General features: G+C 42.9%; 1 protein-coding gene across 3 annotated transcripts in view; it reads left to right on the top strand.

The window, feature by feature from the left end:
* pof1b (POF1B actin binding protein) overlaps positions 1-20,080 on the top strand; it is a 34,593-nt gene extending 14,513 nt beyond the window's left edge. Inside the window, exons 3-13 of one of the 3 annotated variants that reach the window (XM_042091047.1) lie at positions 8,230-8,414; positions 9,031-9,061; positions 10,106-10,186; positions 10,651-10,743; positions 13,290-13,403; positions 13,654-13,806; positions 14,824-14,943; positions 15,098-15,226; positions 16,138-16,208; positions 16,970-17,084; positions 18,001-20,080. In XM_042091047.1, the coding sequence (XP_041946981.1) occupies positions 8,230-8,414; positions 9,031-9,061; positions 10,106-10,186; positions 10,651-10,743; positions 13,290-13,403; positions 13,654-13,806; positions 14,824-14,943; positions 15,098-15,226; positions 16,138-16,208; positions 16,970-17,084; positions 18,001-18,021 (1,113 nt within the window). In that variant the 3' untranslated portion in view covers positions 18,022-20,080. Of the gene's footprint in view, positions 1-8,229; positions 8,415-9,030; positions 9,062-10,105; positions 10,187-10,650; positions 10,744-13,289; positions 13,404-13,653; positions 13,807-14,823; positions 14,944-15,097; positions 15,227-16,137; positions 16,209-16,366; positions 16,433-16,969; positions 17,085-18,000 lie in introns of those variants that run through there. The other 2 variants (XM_042091048.1, XM_042091049.1) reach the window with 2 other exon arrangements.
* The last annotated feature ends 985 nt before the right edge of the window (positions 20,081-21,065 follow it).

Here is a 21,065-nt window from a genome sequence, read left to right as displayed (position 1 = left end):
ATAATATAGATGAGTTGTTTGCAATATAACTTGTATGTAAATCCAAATAGTTCTGCAACACTGTCTATGTAAGATATGCCAGTTTAAATCATACAGTATGAATCCTCTGACACAATAAGCAAAGTGCAAAGACAATAAGCAAGGTGGTTCAGTAAGTAGGCCTATTGTGTAGACTAATTATAGGCTACTGTTGAAGTAGGTCTAATCTTTTTTTTTTTTTTAGCTAGGGTTAGTTAAGTGGTCCTGAAACTGAAAAAGTTTGAGAAACACTGTCGTAGGCCGAACTATTAATGTTTTACTCCGCCTCGCTAGATGGCGATATGCGCCCAAACACAACACATTCCCCAAACAGACTCTTAGCCATAGCTAACTTGCTAGCAAACTTTCCATATTAGCTTACTTGCTAGCAAACTTTGCATCATCAGTCTAACTAGATGAATAGTTGACATTACATGCTGAACATTTTCGTATGGACATTCTGGGGGATGTTAATTTGTATGAGAGAAGCTTCAACTTCTGGGTATGTAGCATTGTGGCATAAAGCTTAGGTTGCTAACTCTGGCAGAAATCTCCAGTGTTCTTGTTCCATGTAGTTTCGTGTTGCAGCCACAGGGTTGCAGCAGCAGCACGTAGACTAGCCTACAGGAAAGCTGTTGCGTATGAACTCATTCGGAATATTTTGAAAACGTAACAGCTAGATATTCTGTCTTCTCATTTTGTAGACGAACATGAAGGGAGATTTTATCTTAGTTTTTATTTCACGCAAAACATTTTAGTCTCGTCTTTTTTCGTCAACAATAATGCATCTTAAGATAGTCTTAGTCAGTGTTTCAGGACATTACTGCCGTCTCGTCATCGTCTCGTCTTAGTCATGGAAAAAAAAGGTCGTTGACGAACATATTTCCTCTCGTCTCGTCTGACGAAATTAACACTACTAGGCTACCATAAATCCTCAAATTATGTCCGATTGTTTCTATTTATAGCCGGACAAATAATGGCAGGTTCCCATAGCCTATACAAGATGGGGTAACAATTGCCTATACCAACAATTGCCATCAGTCCACCAGCACTAGAAGACATTGTTTCGATTTAAGTCAATGAAATAACACCTCTTCTTAATATTTTATTATATTGTTGGTTGGATTAATAGCCTACGGTTGGCAAAGAAAAGTCGTTTTCCTACCATGGGTCTCCAACACACGTTCTCAAGCTCACTCTCTTGCCGCCCCTTTCGAGGTAATTGCCAGACTGAAGCCTAGGCTACTACATTTAAACACAATTGTTGCGCGACCTCTATGAATTTAATAAAAAGTAATTCGCGCTTACGAATTTAATAAAAAGTAATAAATCATGCATAATTAAACAATAACTCAATTTAGGCTACTTGGCTACTCAAAAAGGTTTCTATTCGGCTACAGCACAACCCCTATTCAATGAATGGCTGCCTTGTCTCGCAATAAACAGCGGCACTTGTTTCACTTCAATGTCACAATCCCGACACTTTTTCAACTGCATGAAACATAACAGTGAACCATCAAATATCTCCCAGATTTCAGTGCCCATCAGTCTTAACATTTAGCAATATAATCAAACAGTCCAAAAGTAAATTAAATCCCAAACCAAACCGAAAATGTTATGCTTTTGATAGCCTACCGGTATGCCGCTCCAAACGAAACATGTATAAATGCAGGTTAGAAATTAAAAAAGCCTGCCTCGAATAGCCTACCAGCTTGCCTCAAATAAAGATGCTGTGCTTTGCAAAAGACCCCAGCCATAATTTGAGGATTTACGCTAAGCAAGTAGCCTGGATTATTTTATGATGGTTGTTAGTAGATAAACTGGCTTCAGATATCCAACAGAGTGAATATGAGATTGTGCCGTCTTACACTGTAGATGGCTGTGGTTAGTGATGTGATGCTGTTAATGGGGAGTTTTACATAGTTAGCGCAAAGCATATAGGTTATTATTTATTTAGCTTACCTATAAGGCTTTTTTCCCTTATCAAAAGTGAGGGGGATGACGGCCGTCTCTTCAGCACTGCGGGGGACATATCCCCCACGTCCCCCGTGCCGTTTCTTCAGCACTGCGGGGGACATATCCCCCACGTCCCCCGTGCCGTCTCTTCAGCACTGCGGGGGACACGTCCCCCAAGTCCCCCGTGCCGTCTCTTCAGCACTGCGGGGGACACGTCCCCCACGTCCCCCGTGCCTCCTGCGCCCTTGCATACAGGTAGGAAAGCACAGTGTTCTAAAACCTCAGTAGTTTGCAGAGGATATGGACGCAGTGGCATTGCATTTGCTACATCAATGTTTCCAAACCTGTAGTACTGATGTAATGGCACAGGAAACATGAAAGTGCAGCATTGTGTGTTCACAAGTTCTCATGGGAAGTGTTTGTTTGATGTGTCTGTAGATTCATTGACATATTTAAAGATCTAAAAAAATGAGATGAAGTGTGTGTTTGTTATGTCTACAGAGTTACAGTATTACTCTGAACCTGACCGCTTGTTCAGGTCCGTATCTTTTACACATTCTACTGAAGCTTGAGGAATGTGGCTCTGTCTGAAGGGCCGTAGCAGGAGAGCAATGCTCATGTCTTCAGTTGAGTGGGATGAACGTTGACAGACAGATAAGTGAGCAGGCTGCTGTTTGAACAGAGTATTAGGCAGGGATGGGCCAGCTGATAAGTGATGGCATTCTTAGGTTCTGAGCGCCATGTGTGAAAGTGACAGCACATTACTTAAGATTCACATCACATACACATACTTTGACCGCGTGTTATCAGTGCTGTCTGTCACAGCGTGGCGTCCCATGATGTGTTTTTTTTTTCATCTATATAGTATTTTCTCTCTCTCTCTCTCTCTCTCTCTCTCTCTCTCTCTCTGTTTGGGGTTGGGGGGATCACATGTGCAGATGGTTTTACAGTCGTGCTGTCTACTGAGTTTTTTTTCTGAAAGAGGAGGGGATAGATTTGCTGATTATTTAAACAAGAATCTGAGGAGATCAACCCATTCCATTTCATTCCCTCCTCTACTGAGTCTCTTAGTAGCTTTGCATGTCAGTGAATCTTCTAGTGGTGATCTGAAGATTGTTTTGACATGTACAAGACATACAACGTGTCCTGAGGGAGTTCGTTTTCAAGGGAGGTAGCGTTCAGGGGAGGTAGTGTTCAATTCGTGCTGAACACTATGGCTTTTAAAGGAGAAGTTCGATGTGATATAAAAATAATTCCATGGAAATTCCATGGATTCCAGTTGCTGCTACTGGAAGAAACTGGAATCCATGCATTTCCACGGAATTATTTTTGGAATCTGATTCCTTATCATACCTGTTCATTCGTACTCGTCGCTCGACTTATCGTGACTAAATTCAAGATGGTGGCGAACGGTAAACTTCCTGAAGGTACTGTCTTGTAAATAAACTACCAGTGCTTTCTCAAAGTTCTCAATGTCTCGTTTTAAATGTCAGGGCCCTCGGAAGTCTACCAATGAAGTGTGCAGTGTTGTAATGTAACGGAGTACAAATACTTCGTGACTGTACTTAAGTAGAAATTTCACGTATCTAGTACTTTACTTCGCTATTTAAATTTATGTCAACTTTCACTTTTACTCCACCACATTTCCTAGATAAAATGTATACTTTTACTCCGTTATATTTCCACTAAGCATCTTCGTTACTCGTTACTAAAACATAAAATTAGAAGAAATGTGTGCAACTGCAATAAGGGAGGTTTGACGAATCACTGCCCCTAGATTGCATTACGCACGCTGCGCACTCTATTTCAATATTCAGCGCTTGTTTGTTGCTAAAGGAGGAGAACGCACAACTGAAACCGCCATGAGCACGAGCATTTACTGGAGGACCTCCCGTTATCATAGACGACCACCCCGACGATAGTGGTGAACTCGGTGAACAGGGTACTGGTGAAGATAACGTCATACACCCGTGGCCGTATTTGCAAGAAATGTTTCTGTACATTGGCAGCTTCTGTGAAGCTGAACACTCCGCTACCTGCCTCAGCGGCCTGTGAAAGGCTATTTAGCATCGCAGGACTTGTCTTCAGTCAAAGAAGAGTAAGACACGTTAAACTAGGACACGTTCCGCATTCTGTGCATGACACCAATGCAATGCCTCTGCATGGGTTGTAGTGAGGGAGTTCTCCCCTCCCCAAAAAAGAGTTGGTTGGGTCCATATAGCCCGTCTTTTCCAAAAAGTTTTCTCAGATACGGATAGCCAATCCGGCTCTATAGACACAAGCGTCAGGAAGGATGGATGGTAGAAAGAGGCTAGGAGAGACTGAGCAGCACATCAACCAGTCGACCACTGAAAAGTGATGAGCCCGAAATTAGTGATGAGGAGGCCATGACTACAGGGACAAGTAGAGAGTATAAATTAAAGTTATTTAATGTAAGAAAGAGCAATTACCCTGCATGATAAACCTATATGCCTTGTTTGCTTAAAGGAGGGTGTAGAAAAAGAGTAGGCTAAAAATCACCAAGCAACAATATAGCCTACCCATGCAAAAAACATGTAGCCTAAACATTAGTTCAATATGCCTCTTTGTGGAAGCGTAGGATAGGTTACATTTCAAAGGCTTTCTTTCTTTCTTTCTTTCTGTTTTTGTTAACTTGTGGAATGGTGGAATATTTTTTGTTAACTTCTCAGTTGAAGTGAATTATTATGACCGCCGCGCAGCGAAGCGGTGGTCATATAGGTTTAGTCAGATTTTTTCTTTTTTTTTTCTTTTTCGCATGTCCAAATTTCCGTCAAGGATTCCCGGGACACTGAAAGACCGGGGTAGACGAAACTTGGTGGGCATGTAACCCCATATGGATAGCATGGAACCATCGTTTTTCGTTTTGATCTGTAGCTCCCCCGCTGGACTGCACCCCCCGAAAGGAGGGTAGGGCAGACACAGTTTTCTGTGAATATCTCGAGAACCGTAGGGTTTAGGAGGACCATTTTTTTTGTATGTTGATCTCAAAGGGCCATGTCAACCCATTCCATAACCACTCATTTCATGTATAGCGCCACCTAGTTAAACACAAAAAAGTAAAAATGAGGTGTTGTAATCGCAGGTATCTGTGACCTAACATAGTCAAAACTGCACAAAATTGGAAGTGTAGGATCATTATGACACCCTCTGAATGCACGCCGAGTTTCGTGGAATTCCGTTCAGGGGGGTCCACACAATAAATTAATTTATGTTACTATACACCAACTGGCCTGTAGGTGGCCGGAGACAGTTTTCTGTGAATATCTCGAGAACCGTAGGGCCTAGGAGGTCCACCTTTTTTTGTATGTTGGTCTTAAGGGGACATGTCAACCCATCCCATTACCACTTATTTCATGTATAGCGCCACCTAGTTAAAAATTAAAAAGCAAAAAATGAGGTGTTTTCATCACAATATCTCTGGCTGACATGGTCAAAACTGCACGAAATTGAAAGTGTAGGATCATTATGACACCCCCCGAATGCATGCCAAGTTTTGTGAACTTTCGTTCATGGGGGGCCTTACAATAAAATAATTTATGTGTACATTTAGTGACCGTACACCAACAAGGATTCCCGGGACGCTGAAAGACCGGGGTACACGAAACTTGTTGGGCATGTAACCCCACATGGATAGCATGGAACCATCGTTTTTCATTTTGTTCTGTAGCCCCCCCGCTGTACTGGACCCCCCGAAAGGAGGGTAGGGCAGACACAGTTTTCTGTGAATATCTTGAGAACCATAGGGCCTCAATTTTTTCCATATGTTTGGCTACAGGGGTCATGTTAACCCATTCCATGTGCACACATGTGCATAAACAGATACACACATACATTCACAGTAATCATACGTATGACATACTAACACAGTAGACATATGTACGCATGCATGCACATGCACAAACACACATACGCAGGCAAACACACAAGCACGCACACACACACACATAAACATAAACATGTACACGCACACAATTCAAGAATTTCTCAGAATTATGAACAGGCAAGATGGGGGTGGGGTTGTATAAAATGAATTTTACATGTGAAATCTATGAACTAATCATGTTTTGGTACTTGTTGTCTAGCAGATACCAGTGAGAATTGAGTGTGGATAATGCAATTTAGTGAGACAATTAGAATCATATAGGCCTTTCAGCGTGATTTATTTTTGTGGAAAAAATGTGCTGGAGTGGGCGGCGGTCATATTTTGTACCGCTCTGCGGTACATCTAGTTATATAACCTTTACACATTTGTTGAACCATGGTACTAATAAAAACTACAGGATAGTAAGAGCTGAAATGTTGCTTCATTTATCCAATTTCCATGGAAAACGTGGGCCGGTCTTGGGCCTGAAACTCCCGGGCACTGAATTCTGGCAACTTTGAAAACCAGCTTCTTTTGAAGATGAACAGACACCTTTTCAGTTTCAAGAATTGTGCCTGAAAAGTCCTAGAAAAGAATGTGATTTTGATTTGATGAGAGATTAAGAAGATATGGAAACCCTGCATTATACTTTATGCTTTACTATCAGAAAGCCAAAATAACATTCACAATAAAAGTTCAAAATAAAACCACTTTTTACTTTTACTTCAAATACTTAAGTACATTAAATATCAGAAAACTAGATGTACCGCAGAGCGGTACAAAATATGGCCGACGCCCAGTCCAGCACATTTTTTCCACAATAAATCACGCTGAAAGGCCTATATGATTCTAACTGTCTCACTAAATTGCATTATCGACCCTCAATTCTCACTGGTATCTGCTAGACAACAAGTACCAAAACATGATTAGTTCATAGATTTCACATGTAAAATTAATTTTATACAACCTCACCCCCATCTTGCCTGTTCATAATTCTGAGAAATTCTTGAATTGTGTGCATGTGTGCGTGTACACGTTTATGTTTATGTGTGTGTGTGCGTGCTTGTGTGTTTGCCTGCGTATGTGTGTTTGTGCATGCATGCGTGCATATGTCTACTGTGTGAGTATGTGTCATACGTATGACTACTTTGAATGTATGTGTGCGCGTGTGTATCTGTTTATGCACATGTGTGCACATGGAATGGGTTAACATGACCCCTGGAGGCAAACATACGGAAAAAATTGGTCATCCTAGGCCCTACGGTTCTCAAAATATTCACAGAAAACTGTGTCTGCCCCACCCTCCTTTCAGGGGATCCAGTACAGCGGGGGTGGGGGGGGGGGGGCGGGGCTACAGATCAAAACGAAAAACGATGGTTCCATGCTATCCATGTGGGGTTACATGCCCACCAATTTTCATGTACCCCGGTCTTTCAGTGTCCCGGGAATTCTTGTTGGTGTACGGTCACTAAATGTACACATAAATGATTTTATTGTAAGGCCCCCCATGAATGAAAGTTCACAAAACTTGCATTCGGAGGGTGTCATAATGATCCTACACTTTCAATTTCGTGCAGTTTTGACCATGTCAGCCAGAGATATTGTGATGAAAACACCTAATTTTTTGCTTTTTAATTTTTAACTAGGTGGCGCTATACATGAAATAAGTGGTAATGGGATGGGTTGACATGCCCCCTTAAGACCAACATACAAAAAAAAGGTGGACCTCCTAGGCCCTACGGTTCTCGAGATATTCACAAAAAACTGTCTCCAGCCACCTACAGGCCAGTGGGTGTATAGTAACATAAATTAATTTATTGTGTGGCCCCCCATGAACGGAATCCCACGAAACTTGGCGTGCATTCAGAGGGTGTCATAATGATCCTACACTTCCAATTTCGTGCAGTTTTGACTATGTTAGGTCACAGATACCTGCGATTACAACACCTCATTTTTACTTTTTTGTGTTTAACTAGGTGGCGCTATACATGAAATGAGTGGTTATGGAATGGGTTGACATGGCCCCTTGAGATCAACATACAAAAAAAAATGGTCCTCCTAAACCTTACGGTTCTCGAGATATTTACAGAAAACTGTGTCTGCCCTACCCTCCTTGCGGGGGGGGGGGGGCTACAGATCAAAACAAAAAACGATGGTTCCATGCTATCCATATGGGGTTACATGCCCACTAAGTTTCGTCTAGACGGCTGTCATTTATCACTCTGCAATTTAGCTTGCTCCTGACCAATTAAATTAATAAAACAAAAACAAAAGTTAGCTAAATGAAACTGAACCCCCCCACCCCCTTTCTATATCTCTCCGGAGACATATATTTTAATTCCCCTGTGTTTGTTCTGTCCTCTCGTCAGGAGGAGGAGGTGGTGGAGACAGTGGTGCAGAAGATCTCGCGGGTGGAGATAAAGGCTGAGCTGCCTGAACCGGACCTCACGCCCAAGCTGGACACACGCTACTTCGGAGAGCTGCTGGCGGAGGTCTACCGCAAGAACTGTGACATCCACTCTTTCATCTCGGAGCATGTGTCCAAGATCCGTGGACGGTAGGCAGCCTGTCTTAACACGCCTGGCCCTTACTCAAGACCTGCTAACATTATGCCAATTGCCAGATTATGTCTCCACATAGTGTGGCAAAGCATGTTGTAAATTAAGTGTTTAAAACTAAAGGGAGTCATTCATTTCATCAGCCAGTCAGTTAGGTCTCCCCTTCTCTGTTTTAAAATATTGGATAATGATGAGGGGAGAGCCTTGAGAACCACATTACCAAGCAGTAGTAGTAAAAAAGTAATTGCATCTAGCAATTATGTAACAATGTGATGAATGAAATGGAAAGAAATGTCCGATGCCCCCACCCCCACCCCACCCCTTACCAGATCGTTTATCTGGAACTGTGACTCACAGTGCAAAAAGAGTGAAACCAGAGAAGCCAGAAAGGTTACTACTGTACACTGGCACTGCCTCAGAGTAGACTGCTTTAAACCCATTTCATACTGTAATAGGCTGAGAGTAAGCAACTCCCCTACTGTTTCAATGCACTGACTCAAACTCTCTCTCTCTCTCTCTCTCTCTCTCTCTCTCTCTCTCTCTCTCTCTCTCTCTCTCTCTCTCTCTCTCTCTCTCTCTCTTCTTTATCCCTGTACTGACATGCTCTTTTCACAGGAAACACCTCCTGGATCCCATTGATTATAAGGTAGGGTGTGGTCCGACAGCCGTCATGTGTGTGTGTGGGTGAGGAGGTATGAGACGCATGAGGGTGAGGGTGGAGCCGTGGAGGTGTGTACACTGCAAAAACTGCTTATCTAACAAAATCTCACCAAGTGTTACTAATCTTATATCAAGATAAAAGATAAAACTAGTTGGTATTGTTGTTGTTTAAAAGATAATACTAGTTGGTATTATTGTTGTTTTACTAGTTGGTAAAACAAGATAAAACTAGTTGGTATTGTTTTCAGTATAGAGAGACTTACCTAGCCCTTAATTGTGAAACATTTGACTTAATTTAAAAAAAGTTTGACTTATTTTAAGACATCTCATCCTGAAAACAAGCAAATTTGTCTGCCAGTGCGTTAAAAAAATGTGTCCTAAAAACAAGCAAATTTGTCTGCCAGTGCGTTGAGCAAATTTGTCTTGATAAGACTCAAAATGTTCTTTTGAGAGGGCGCTAGGTAAGTCTTTTCATACTAAAAACAATACCAAATAGATTTTTTAATTTTAATATAAGATTAATAACACTTGGTTAGATTTTTTGCAGTGTAGGGAGGGTGTGCTGGGGATCAGCCTGTTCAGTGCAGCACAGTGGGTACACTGCACCCTCCGACACCTGGAGCGGCCTGCTAGCGACAAATCTGAGTCCAGTGTGGATGTTGAGTTTGAGTCCAGCACAGTCCAGTACATTATATTTGTCTACAAAACATATATGACATCCAAGCCCCAGACTGTAAAAGTGGAGCAAGCTTCATGATTTAATGAAAAAGTTAATTTTCACATATCACCTGGACTTTTAAGAGTTTTTCAACATTCCTATGGGCATCAATTCAAAATGTCTGCCAAACGATCCCCACGGGACATTAGTTGTTCTTGGCAACATCAACAATTCTAGAGATCATTAGTCATTAGGTCACAAAACAATGGCAGGTGGTTGCATGGGAACCCCTTTCACCTGCTGCACCACATGGACAGGCTGTCATGCTGTGTACCCACGTGCTGAGTACGCTCTCTCTGTCTCGCCCTACAGGTGAAGAATCAGGAGGTGGAGGCCTTAATCCCCAAAGGCATGTCGGAGCTCACCAAACAGCAGATCCGCTATCTGCTACAGGTGGGTGCTTGTAGTTGTTCTTCCTTGGGAAGTGGATATGCCAAATTTGATTTAGATTTAGAATCTAACCCTACAACCCTATCTGTTGGTTTTAAAACCGTGTTTCTCTTGGCACCTAACTTCACTAGTGTGGATCTTCACAATCTCAATAAAGCACACTATCTCCTGCAAAAATAAACTACTTGTGCACCCTAACAAAGCAAAATGAAACAGGAGCCTGGTTAGTGATAGGAAGCCAGTTATATCATATTAAATCACATGTGTTTATCATATGATATCACACAAATAAAGATAATTAACATAAAGATTTACATTCACATGCAGGAATACACAGACATCACATGTCACAGACCCCTCTGCATTTCAGACAATTCCCTCCAGTCAAAATGGTTTCCTTCTTTGTACCAGGAAGTCTTCACCATAAGCTTTATCACTCTTTGCTTTCTCCCTCTCTCTCTGTGAAGACCCGGTTGACGGCTGATAAGACCATGCGCCTGCTCCTGACCACCTTCAGTAGCCTGAGAGAGGAGCTGCTGCACATGCAGGATGACCTGCGTGTAAGTGCTCCACTACTGACCACCACTAGGGGGTGATAGAGAGGATCACACGTTTCTTTACAGATCAGAGGAAGAGCAGAAGCAAGATTTCACTAGCCTGGTGCAGCCACCCTGTTTGTGTTTGTGGGCAGCCGTGGCCCACTGGTTAGCACTCTGGACTTGTAACCGGAGGGTTGCCGGTTCGAGCCCCGACCAGTGGGCCACGGCTGAAGTGCCCTTGAGCAAGGCACCTAACCCCTCACTGCTCCCCGAGCGCCGCCGTTGAAGCAGGCATTCACTGTCTGGAAACATTCCATGGAATGTCAGTCAGATTAATGTTCTAACTAATGATGATGAACTGATTTGAAAGTGGTTATAACCATTTATAGTTCCAGGGTTCTCAAGTTTTGACTCATTGGGGGCCTAGCAGCGAAGGCACCCATTGAGTTACTAGCTTTTCCTATTAATATTCCTCTGCCATTGGAGTCTATGGCAGCCCCTAGAATGCCTGGCTAAAAAGTGCTGAAATTTGGCAGAAAGTTTCGGGACACTCCACTGACCACTCACGCTAATTTATGGATCTCTAAACCCAGCCGCCTACGCCACCAACGGGTCAAAATTTGGCAGAAAATTGAACCGTTGGGTCTAAAGTTATGAAATTCGGCGCACTGATTCAGGACCGTCCCATGATCACTCTCACCAATTTACAGAACTCTATGCCCAACACTCCAGCGCCACCAATGGGTCGAACCTGGATTGCATTCACGCATATTGACCATTGAACGGTGCGTCCGATTTTCACAAATCAGGCACTGTTCGAACCCGCCAAACAGGAAGTGGAATAACATCTCTGTGACGCTTTGAGTTAACATAACAAAACTCGATACCATTAGTCAGGACACTGTCCCAATCACTCACAGCAATTTTTATGCGTATACATTTAACACTCTAGCGCCACCACCAGTTCAATGCTGGACATGCGTCCATGCGCGTGATCCTTGACTCTTTTGTCTGATTTTCACAATTGTGTTAGTGTCTGAATCCTGGACCATACAGAGTTCATTGACCCCTATCTTATCACTTTCCACCATATTGGACCTCCGCCATATTGGATTTAGTCCAAACTCTACGAAAAGTTTCAGCGTTCACAAATTTCATCCGATTTTCACGGAACTTGGCAGAGATGATCTTCTGCCCGAGCCGCACAAACAATACTTGTCAGATTTTTCAATTTCATTTTTGTTTGCCCGTGACAGCCAATCAAATATGGTGATGAAGCCGCCAAACAGGAAGTGGACTAACATATCCGTGACGCTTTGAGTTTACATAACAAAACTCGATACCATTAGTCAGGACACTGTCCCAATCACTCACAGCAATTTTTATGCATATACATTGAACACTCTAGCGCCACCACCAGTTCAATGCTGGACATGCGTTCATGCGTGTGATCCTTGACTCTTTTGTCTGATTTTCACAATTGAGGTAGCGTCTGAATCCTTGGACCATCCCGAGTTCATCGACCCCTATCCTGTCACTTTCTGCCATATTGGATCTCCGCCATATTGGATTTAGTCCAAACTCTACGAAAAGTTTCAGCGGTTACAAATTTCATCTGATTTTCACAGAACTTGGCGGAGATGATCTTCTGACCGAGCCGCACAAACGATACTTGTCAATTTTTTTTAATTTCAAGTTTATTTGCCCGTGACAGCCAATCACACATGGCTATGATGCCGCCTAACAGGAAGTGGGCTAACATCTCGGCTACGCTTTAATGTATGAAGTCCAAACTTGGTACAGGGACTTGGTATCTGATTGTGAAGACGCACTAGGAAATTGGCATCATTTGGCCTCTATAGGGGGCACTGCAATACAGGAAGTGAGCTTGTATCTCAGCAATGCTTTGATGTACAAAGATTGATTGAGTGTAAATATAAACTTATCAGATGCCAAACTTCAGCTGTAAGAAAGGTGTAAATTGATGGTGAGATTATGATAAGGATTTACATTTTAGAGAAAATATATATAACAAAAATCTTTGCTACGATCATTTAAACCTATAAGTATATTGAAAGGATACAGTAGATAAGCCAGGCCTATGTGAGACCACTTTAATGAATGAAATATTACTTGGGATTAGCAAATGTTTCAGTGCTAAAATAGGACAGAAATCACTGGAAGTGCAGCCTGTAGTTTTCTGTTCTTTCTAATGCCAACCAGCAGTTGAGTGTAGAACTGAGTGAGCAATCTAAAGTGAATTCTCAGTAACCCAAGGGTGAACAGTCGAGATTTGGAAATATTTATATCAAGGACTGAACTGAAGAAACTTTTGCGTGAGAGGGAATGTACGTGTGTGTGTGTGTGTGTGTGTGTGTGTGTGTGTGTGTGTGTATCCATTCAATGTGTGTGGTATGTGTGTTTGTGTGCAAGAGGAAGGGAATAAGGTTTAGTGTTCATTCATGCATGACAATTGTTGATTCAAGAATTGTTTCCCTTCAAGGCTGGACAGGTGTGTGACTATTGCCACCTTCTCTCTCTCTCTCTCTCTGTTTATTTATCTGCAGCGTCTAGAGAGTGAAAAGGAGGAGCTGGAGAGGGATTTGAGCTTCAAGTCTGACCAGGCCCTGCAGTACGACCGCCTGATTGAGAGTCTGCGAGACAACAACCGGCAGCTCCAGGTACAGCACTTAGTAGAGCTGAGCTGGTCTGGAGCCTACACTCTCTCATGACTCCTAGTCAGGCTCCTGTTTGCAATGACACACTCTTTTCTGCTTCTTGTTCACCTGGTGTTCTGGGTCGCTCTCTTTATCTCTCTCACTCTCTCTCTCTCGCTCTCTCTTTGACTTTTGTTCAGTCTGATATCTGATTCCTGACCGTTTGTTTCTGCTCCATGTTCCACATTCTCACCTCGTTCCGTGTTCCATTCAGATTACCTTGAAGGAGACCACCAACTCCCAGCATAGCCTCGAGACGCACCTCCTCAGCAGTCGCAACAGCGACTCCAGCCGTGAGTTCCGCATTAAGGAGCTGGAGGGCAGCAAGAAGGCCCTGGAACAGGAGAACGAAATGCTCAGGCAAAAGGTACAGTAGCATTCAGAGGACACCTGCAGGTCCAGGGTCAGCGGGGTATACAGTAGATTAGTGGGACCCACAGGAGTCCTGCGAGCAGTGGGAGCTACAACAGGGCTATGATCAGTGAAACTCATGCAGCTACTGTAGGATGCAGTTACATGGGCACACGTCATGTGTCCAACAGCATCATGTAACTATTGGAGCAGGGATTATCTCAGTAAGACACACAGCAGTGGCAAGATCAGAGGGAACTTCAGCAGGCCTCAGATCAGTGTAGGTGCTAAAGGCCTGGGGTAGTTGGCATCACAGGCAGTGTTTAATTTCATTCATTTAATTTAATAAATTAATGAATTAATAAGGACAACACACATTAACATTTCTGTAAATGTGCCAGTGTTAGCCAGCCAGGGATGGATTACTGCACGGGCCTACCGGGCCCAGGCCCAGGGGCCCAAGGGGTCAGGGGGCCCTGAAGCCCAAGCCTTTGCATGGAATCATTGCCTCAATATCAACAAATCAGGATGTAGGTATGAATCTGATTGAATTTAGTATTGGCCATCCCCAAAATGCACCAGAATACAGGACCCCCAAACCCCCCCTCCCACATATACGACAATTAGTGGGGGGCCCTTAATACATCTGGGCCCAGGGGCCCGAAAGTTCATACATAATCCGCCCATGTAGCCAGCTGTGTAATTTTCAACTGTTGAGACGGCTCTACTCACAGTAAGGTTTGGATAACAATTCAAAGAGAGATTCCAGGAGGGCTGATGAGTTAGATTATCCTCATCAGCCCTCCTGGAATCTCTCTTTTCATTCCTCTTCTCTATCTGTGTTGCTCAAATCTCTCTTTTTTACATGTGTCTTCACATCGTGTCTTCTCATTCTTCTGTTTTATCCTGTCTCCTCATCTTTTCTTCCTCTCCCACACCTCCCTCCCTCTCTCTCTCTCTCTCTCTCTCTCTCTCTCTCTCTCTCTCTCTCTCTCTCTCTCTCTCTCTCTCTCTCTCTTGTCCGCACCTCCAGATGGTGGGCCAGCTCAGTAGCTCAACTCTGAATGCCAAGACCGAGGAGCTGTCACGCCATTACAACCAGATGCTCTCCTCCCTGCGTGAGGAGAAGGACAAGGAGCTGCAGACCCTCCGGGTGAGTGTGTGTGTGAGAGAGAGTGTTCCTCCAGTATATGTCTCTTCATTAGGTGTGTATAAGTTTGTGTTTTGTGTGTGGGTATGTGATGGAACATGTCTCTTTCTCTCTCTTTGTGTGTGTGTGCGTGTGTGCGTGTGCATGTGTGCTGCAGACCCAGCTTATAAGGATCCAGACAGAACACACCACAGAGCGCACTACTGACCGGAGCCTGGAGCTGCGCATCACGGAACTCCTGGCCACCCTGGAGCAGCGCGACAGCCTGGTCAAACGCCAGGAGGAGGTCCTCACCCATCACCCTTACCATTCAGCTCTTATCAGATTATGCACAGCACAGCACAGCACAGCACAGCACATTATTTGTGCACTATTGCTATAGTAGTATAGCCTGGGTGTTCCCATGCTGCCTTGCGCGCGATTTGATTCACGCTGCTAAGGCAGCCTGGAGACCATGGAGCAAATTTTCGCCTGAGATAGGGAACCAATCACAGAACAGGGGGGAAAGCAAGACGATGATGAGCTATGCACAGACGCATTTGATAGACATCCGTGGCACCCAATAAACGGATCTGGGCATTTTTTTCAAATACGAGAAAATGAACGTTTGGTTCCCAGACCACGTCTCGTTGAGAAGTGGTGGCGCTAGCCAGGCTAATAGTAGTATGCATCCATTATATTTTTTGGGCTTAGGTCGGTGAATAGTGACAGGAAGCGAATAGGAGAGAGAGGGATGGGGTGGGATCGGGAAATGACCATGGGTCGGACACAAACCCGATTCCCATGGGCACTTGGACCCACATGTGGTGCGGGCACTGCAGCCGCGTGTGCCACAGCTCCCCCAGAATGAGTCATGATTTAGTGGGGTGAGCTCCACTATCACAATTGAAAGAGGCTGTGAAATTATGCACTCGTTCAGCTCCATAGTATATTAAATGGGCAGTTGTTTTAAACATGAGTGTAATTAAGCCTCAAAGTTACACTCGTTACATTGTGTGATTTTTAGCAGCTTTGTGCAACTGCAGAGTGGTAAATTAGTTAATTTTACTTTGTTGCTTTTTTTGTGGATCCATCTATCTGTACTATCACATTATTACACAATAGATTAATGAAATAAGGATGATTTATGTGTTGGTATTTCACATGTATCCATTACAACTACCTCACAGTATTCTTGCCTTTATTGCAACTATGCAGGAGATCAAGCGACTTCAGGCCGAGAAAAACAGCGCTGCACAAAATGTCACCAGGACTACCGTCACAAAAAGGTGAACTTCACCCCTTTTACTTCAACAAACCTTGATCAGAACCCAGTTCATAAGGGGTCTCACTGATGGTGCTAAGCTAGTAGAAAGTTAACAAGAAGGGCTTGCACTGGTATCAGCACCAGACAAACCTGTTAGCAAATTTGAATTTTGCTCTGCAGGTCCGCCTGGAAAGGATCCCATTAATGTTACGCCCGTTTCCAAACTTCCGACTTAACGACTTCCAGGTGCGTGCATTACACTCTTACCCAATTGGTTGAGAAAATGCAGCAATCGCATCTCTCAAACAAAGGTTTTAAATGCAGTTGCTTACTCTAAAGAAAATACATGCTCCGCTGTTTTTTGGTGATTCAGAAACAGACGTCAATGGGATCCTTTCTAGAGCGACCTGAAGAGCAAATTCAAATGCTCTAACCGGTTCTTCTGAGTTCACCTAGGCTGGGTAGCAGCACCTTGTTGCAGCGCTGAGAGACTCCTGCCCCACCTCCTCTGCCAGGGTGTCTCTCAGAGCTGAGGTGTGAACCAGAATCTGCTGAAGGCATATTGCAATGGAGCTCAACAATTTTGACCAAAAGTAGCAGAATAACCATATAATATCCTTAAGCAAATTTTTTAGCACAATATCGCAAAATGAAGATATATCATGACATGCTTGCACACATATCAGCACCTTGTTGCTCCAGTGAGAAAGGGCTGTCCCATCTCCCTTCTGTGTCTCTTTGAGCTGACGAGTGACCCTGCGCGTGCTGCTGTCCTCCCCACAGGTACCGCAACCAGTATCCCATCCTGGGCCTGCTCGGCGACGACTACCAGTACACGTCCTCAGTGAAGGAGGCCAAGACCATTGTGATCGAGAAGACTGGAGAGATAATCAAACAGGTAAGGATGGGATCAGGTGAAGCAGCATTCACAGTAGAACAGCCTTCTTCTCACCATACATCATCACTATATACTTTCATGGGATGCAAATGTAACAACAGCATTCAGAAACGATGCAACAGTATACTCACAATACAGTAATGTATAATTGTATAATTGAACTATGATTTGTACATAGCTATACAGTATGCATCTATACAGTGCCCTGCATTTCTTATATCTTTTTCTCACTGAATCATGCTCAGTAAGATACGCTTGGTGAGGATGGGCTTTTGGGTTGAAATGGAGACAATGTTTGGTGTGGGAGTTACAGCAGCTTTTTGATTGATTGCTGGTGTCGGAGCGACATGCTAAATTCTACCTGTGTATGCTATCCACAGTTAATGGATGTGATCACCAGTGCTTGACATTCCATGCTTTACTTTTTTGGTTACTGAGGGAGTTGCTAAGGGTGTTGCTTAATGTGCTAAACTAACAAAATAGTTTGTTTTAGTAACAGTAGTGGTGGTTGTCAAAACTGGCAGGTATAAAACTCAAAACTGGTACTGCTGGGTGCTGCTTTAAGTGTGGGATGAAGCTAACAACTGCCATTTTGTTTTCTAAATGTTGCAGTGGATCACATATAACTCTCCTGCTTTACAATTTAAAAAATTGCTTTGTAGTTTATATGAAATGGTGATAATTGAAAGGCTTGAGAGAAAGTCAGAAAGAACCTCTGATTCTGAGCAGCCATCCACTGGAGTCCTCTCAGACATCGTAAGGATACCGAGCTCAGTCAGGCTCTTGACCTGTGTCTCATCTTCTATTACTCACTGAGGTGTTGTGTCAAGGGCCAATCAGGTAGCCAGCAGGGCTGTGCTGTTGTGTTTTGGCTCAGTGATGAATGCATGTGTTTCTGTTCTGCTTCTCCGGACAGGAAATCTTTACCACACCTTAAAGAACAAAACAAAACAAAACTGCTTCTCTCTGACAGGAATGAATGACATGAAGACCCAGGAGCCTCTCTCTCTCTGTCTCTGTCTCTCTTTCTCTCTCCCCCCCCCCCATTCCTCCTACACCTCTCCTACCCCTGTGCCACCTGCTGTCTATCCCTCTCCCCCTCCTTCTCTTCTCTCTCGCTCTCCAGGGCTAAGTTAGGGTGGTGGTGGTGGTGATGATAGTGGAAAAATGCTACTTAACACTAAAATTTGGGCACAGTGTGCATCTGGGACAACCAGGGTGGGGATGCACTGGGATAGATGTGAGTAAGTTAAGATCTGCTTAAATAACTCATTTTGAATCATAAGTCCTTTGAACTTGGATTTCAAGGTACGGAATTGTATGACCTTTTCAACCTTCTGTTATAAATGTTCCCACCACAACTCTAGTAGCCTCAGAGAGATTCTGATGCATCAAATACTAATAGGAATGTAAATAAATATGCTTTTTATTAAACATGGAAAGAGCAAAAACAATGGATGCATGGTTTGAACATGTGCATTTTAAGGGAGGCTATTTATATAAGGATTATGAAATGGCTGCCTTTTGTTGGCACCAGCCTTGTGGGTTTTTGTATTTTTCTTTTAACTCATTTATTTCAGCACAATGCCAGTTTGTTGATATCATTTTATGATCATAATGGGTATATTGGTTAATAGTTTGCTGTATTTTGCTGTTAAAACATGGTGGCAGTGGCTGGTGATGGAGCTTGCATGATGGGAATTTTGTTTTATTTATGCTTTCTTACACCAGACCAAAATCCTGTTATTGATAATCTAGTTGGCCACCTAGTTTACTTTTGAATTTGTTCGTCATGGATGGCTTCAGTTTGTTCCCTGAATCCCTGAACTAGGCAGAATTTAAGTCCACTCTTTTTAAGCTCGGGGGAACTGAAACAAATTCAGATCTGTTTGAGTTCCAGGGGTGTTGAGGAGTTGGGGTGAAAAATTGGGTTGGGGATTTGAAAAATGCTCTTATGGTAAAGGGGACATTTTTCAAGTCTTCGTGCCACTTCTTCGTGCCACTTCTTCACTCAGACCAGATCTCGAAATGCACTGAAGAGCTAAAACAGAATGGACACAAACTCTGAAACTGAACTGTTAAAGTAGAAAGAAAAACTGTAAAATCTAATGTTGATGATTTATTAGACAATGTTGTTTCATCATCTTTTTCTACTGTAATTATTCAGCTATAGCCCTTAGTTCATCTGAATGCAAGTCTACTTCAATTAGTAGAAACTAATTTGATGTAACTGTTCTTGCTTTACCAAATTTGCCAATGTTAAATAACTGGTCAAATGACCCCCCCCCCCCCCCACACACACACACACACACACACACACACACACACACACACATACAATGTGAATACAAGACACTCACAATATCTGAAAGGATCAACACAGGAATAGTGTAACTCTAAGTCAGTTGGTGATACAATGTCACTCTTGATCCAACATCATTTGTTGTTTTTGTGGAACAAATCCTGTTTTATCTCTGGATATAACTGAATGACGCCATACAACATATCTTCTAAATTCTGGATTTGTTCATACATGCCTCAACCAACACATGGTCTGAATCAGTGACACAAGCCTTAAAGTCTGTCAAATTTATTTAATTAAATTAGCTTTAACACTACATTTAGAACGTTTTTTAGAAGCATGTCATTATAACGAAGATGTGATATAAGGTTGCCTTATTCCACACACAGGCTTTAGGTGTGTTTTATTGATATAAGAATTCAACTGGAAGAGTATCCAGTATCTTGACTATTGTTCAAGCTGTATAGCCCCAACAGCACTAGAACACTTTCTGAAATGTATGTTTATGGGATAACGTCATTGTCACTGTTTATCGAGATGGTCTGTTTATACTTGTTCTTTATATATGAAATAATTTCATTTACTGTGTTAATTACTCTGTCAGATTATTCTCATTTGAAATGGATCTGTCCATTCTCAAGTGTATGCAATATGCTGTCTTCTCACTGTTTAAATAAAATGTTTTTAAACTAAAGCCATGGCAGCTGTTTTTGCTCCTTCAGACATCATCTCTTTTGAGTTTTGGCCTGTAATGGGACTGCAGCACACAGACTTCACGTCAGTATACTGTATAGTGTTGTCTCCAACAGACCTTTTTTTAGTCAAGTCAATTTTTCTTTATTTTTTGCTCTTAAAAATAAAAATTCTTATTCATTTAAATGATCAACGGTCTGGTTGGACAATTGGATTAAAATGATGGTAAATACAGTAGAATAATGGCTTGTGCCCTTAGTGGTCGCAGTAGCGGAACATGTCCAGTAGGTGGAAGCAGATATTTACATACCTTCAGCAGCATGAGCGTGCAGCACACCCACCCTCTGCACATGAATGAGGTCATCAGAAGTGTGCCTGTCCTGTGAGACATCACCATGGCGCTGCCCATCCCTACAGTTCTTAGGTGACCAAACCCACTCCCAGAGCCCTCTCTTCTCTCAGTCACCCTCTCCTCCGTAGTGAGGGTGGGTCTGAACGGACGCGAAGAGTTCAACAGAGCCAGTGCCACCAAGTGCTAAACACACAGTACAAGACACCCATATCTGTGTGGCCATGTCTTACATATGCATGCAGTGAGATTCACAGTGTAACTTTGGACTGGTAATTTTTGTTTTGTGTCTGCCACATTGTTTTATTGCGTACAGTAAAGTAATTATTAGAAGTATTATGTAAATGCACTTTGTTGCGTTCTGCCCTGCAGTTCCGTATATAAGGGGCATCGTTAGGTCAGACGCAAAGTGGAGTGCCTAAAACCTCCTTTAGCTTATTGCTTTTCTAAAGAAGGTCCTATATATTCATTAAATAATTGTTCTTCTGCAAAAATATAGTTATGGAAAAATATCAGAAGGGTTGCCAAGCAATGCTGAGATGCAGCAGCTCTAACTTTTGTATCAATTCATGTCGCAGTAATATAGAATGAAATGCAGTCAATGTGAGGAGTCGAGTTGGGTTTTACAATGGCATCA

The sequence above is a fragment of the Alosa sapidissima genome, chromosome 5 (genome assembly GCF_018492685.1).
Source record: "Alosa sapidissima isolate fAloSap1 chromosome 5, fAloSap1.pri, whole genome shotgun sequence".
Classification (NCBI taxonomy): domain Eukaryota; kingdom Metazoa; phylum Chordata; class Actinopteri; order Clupeiformes; family Clupeidae; genus Alosa; species Alosa sapidissima.
This window is presented reverse-complemented; position numbering and strand designations above follow the sequence as displayed.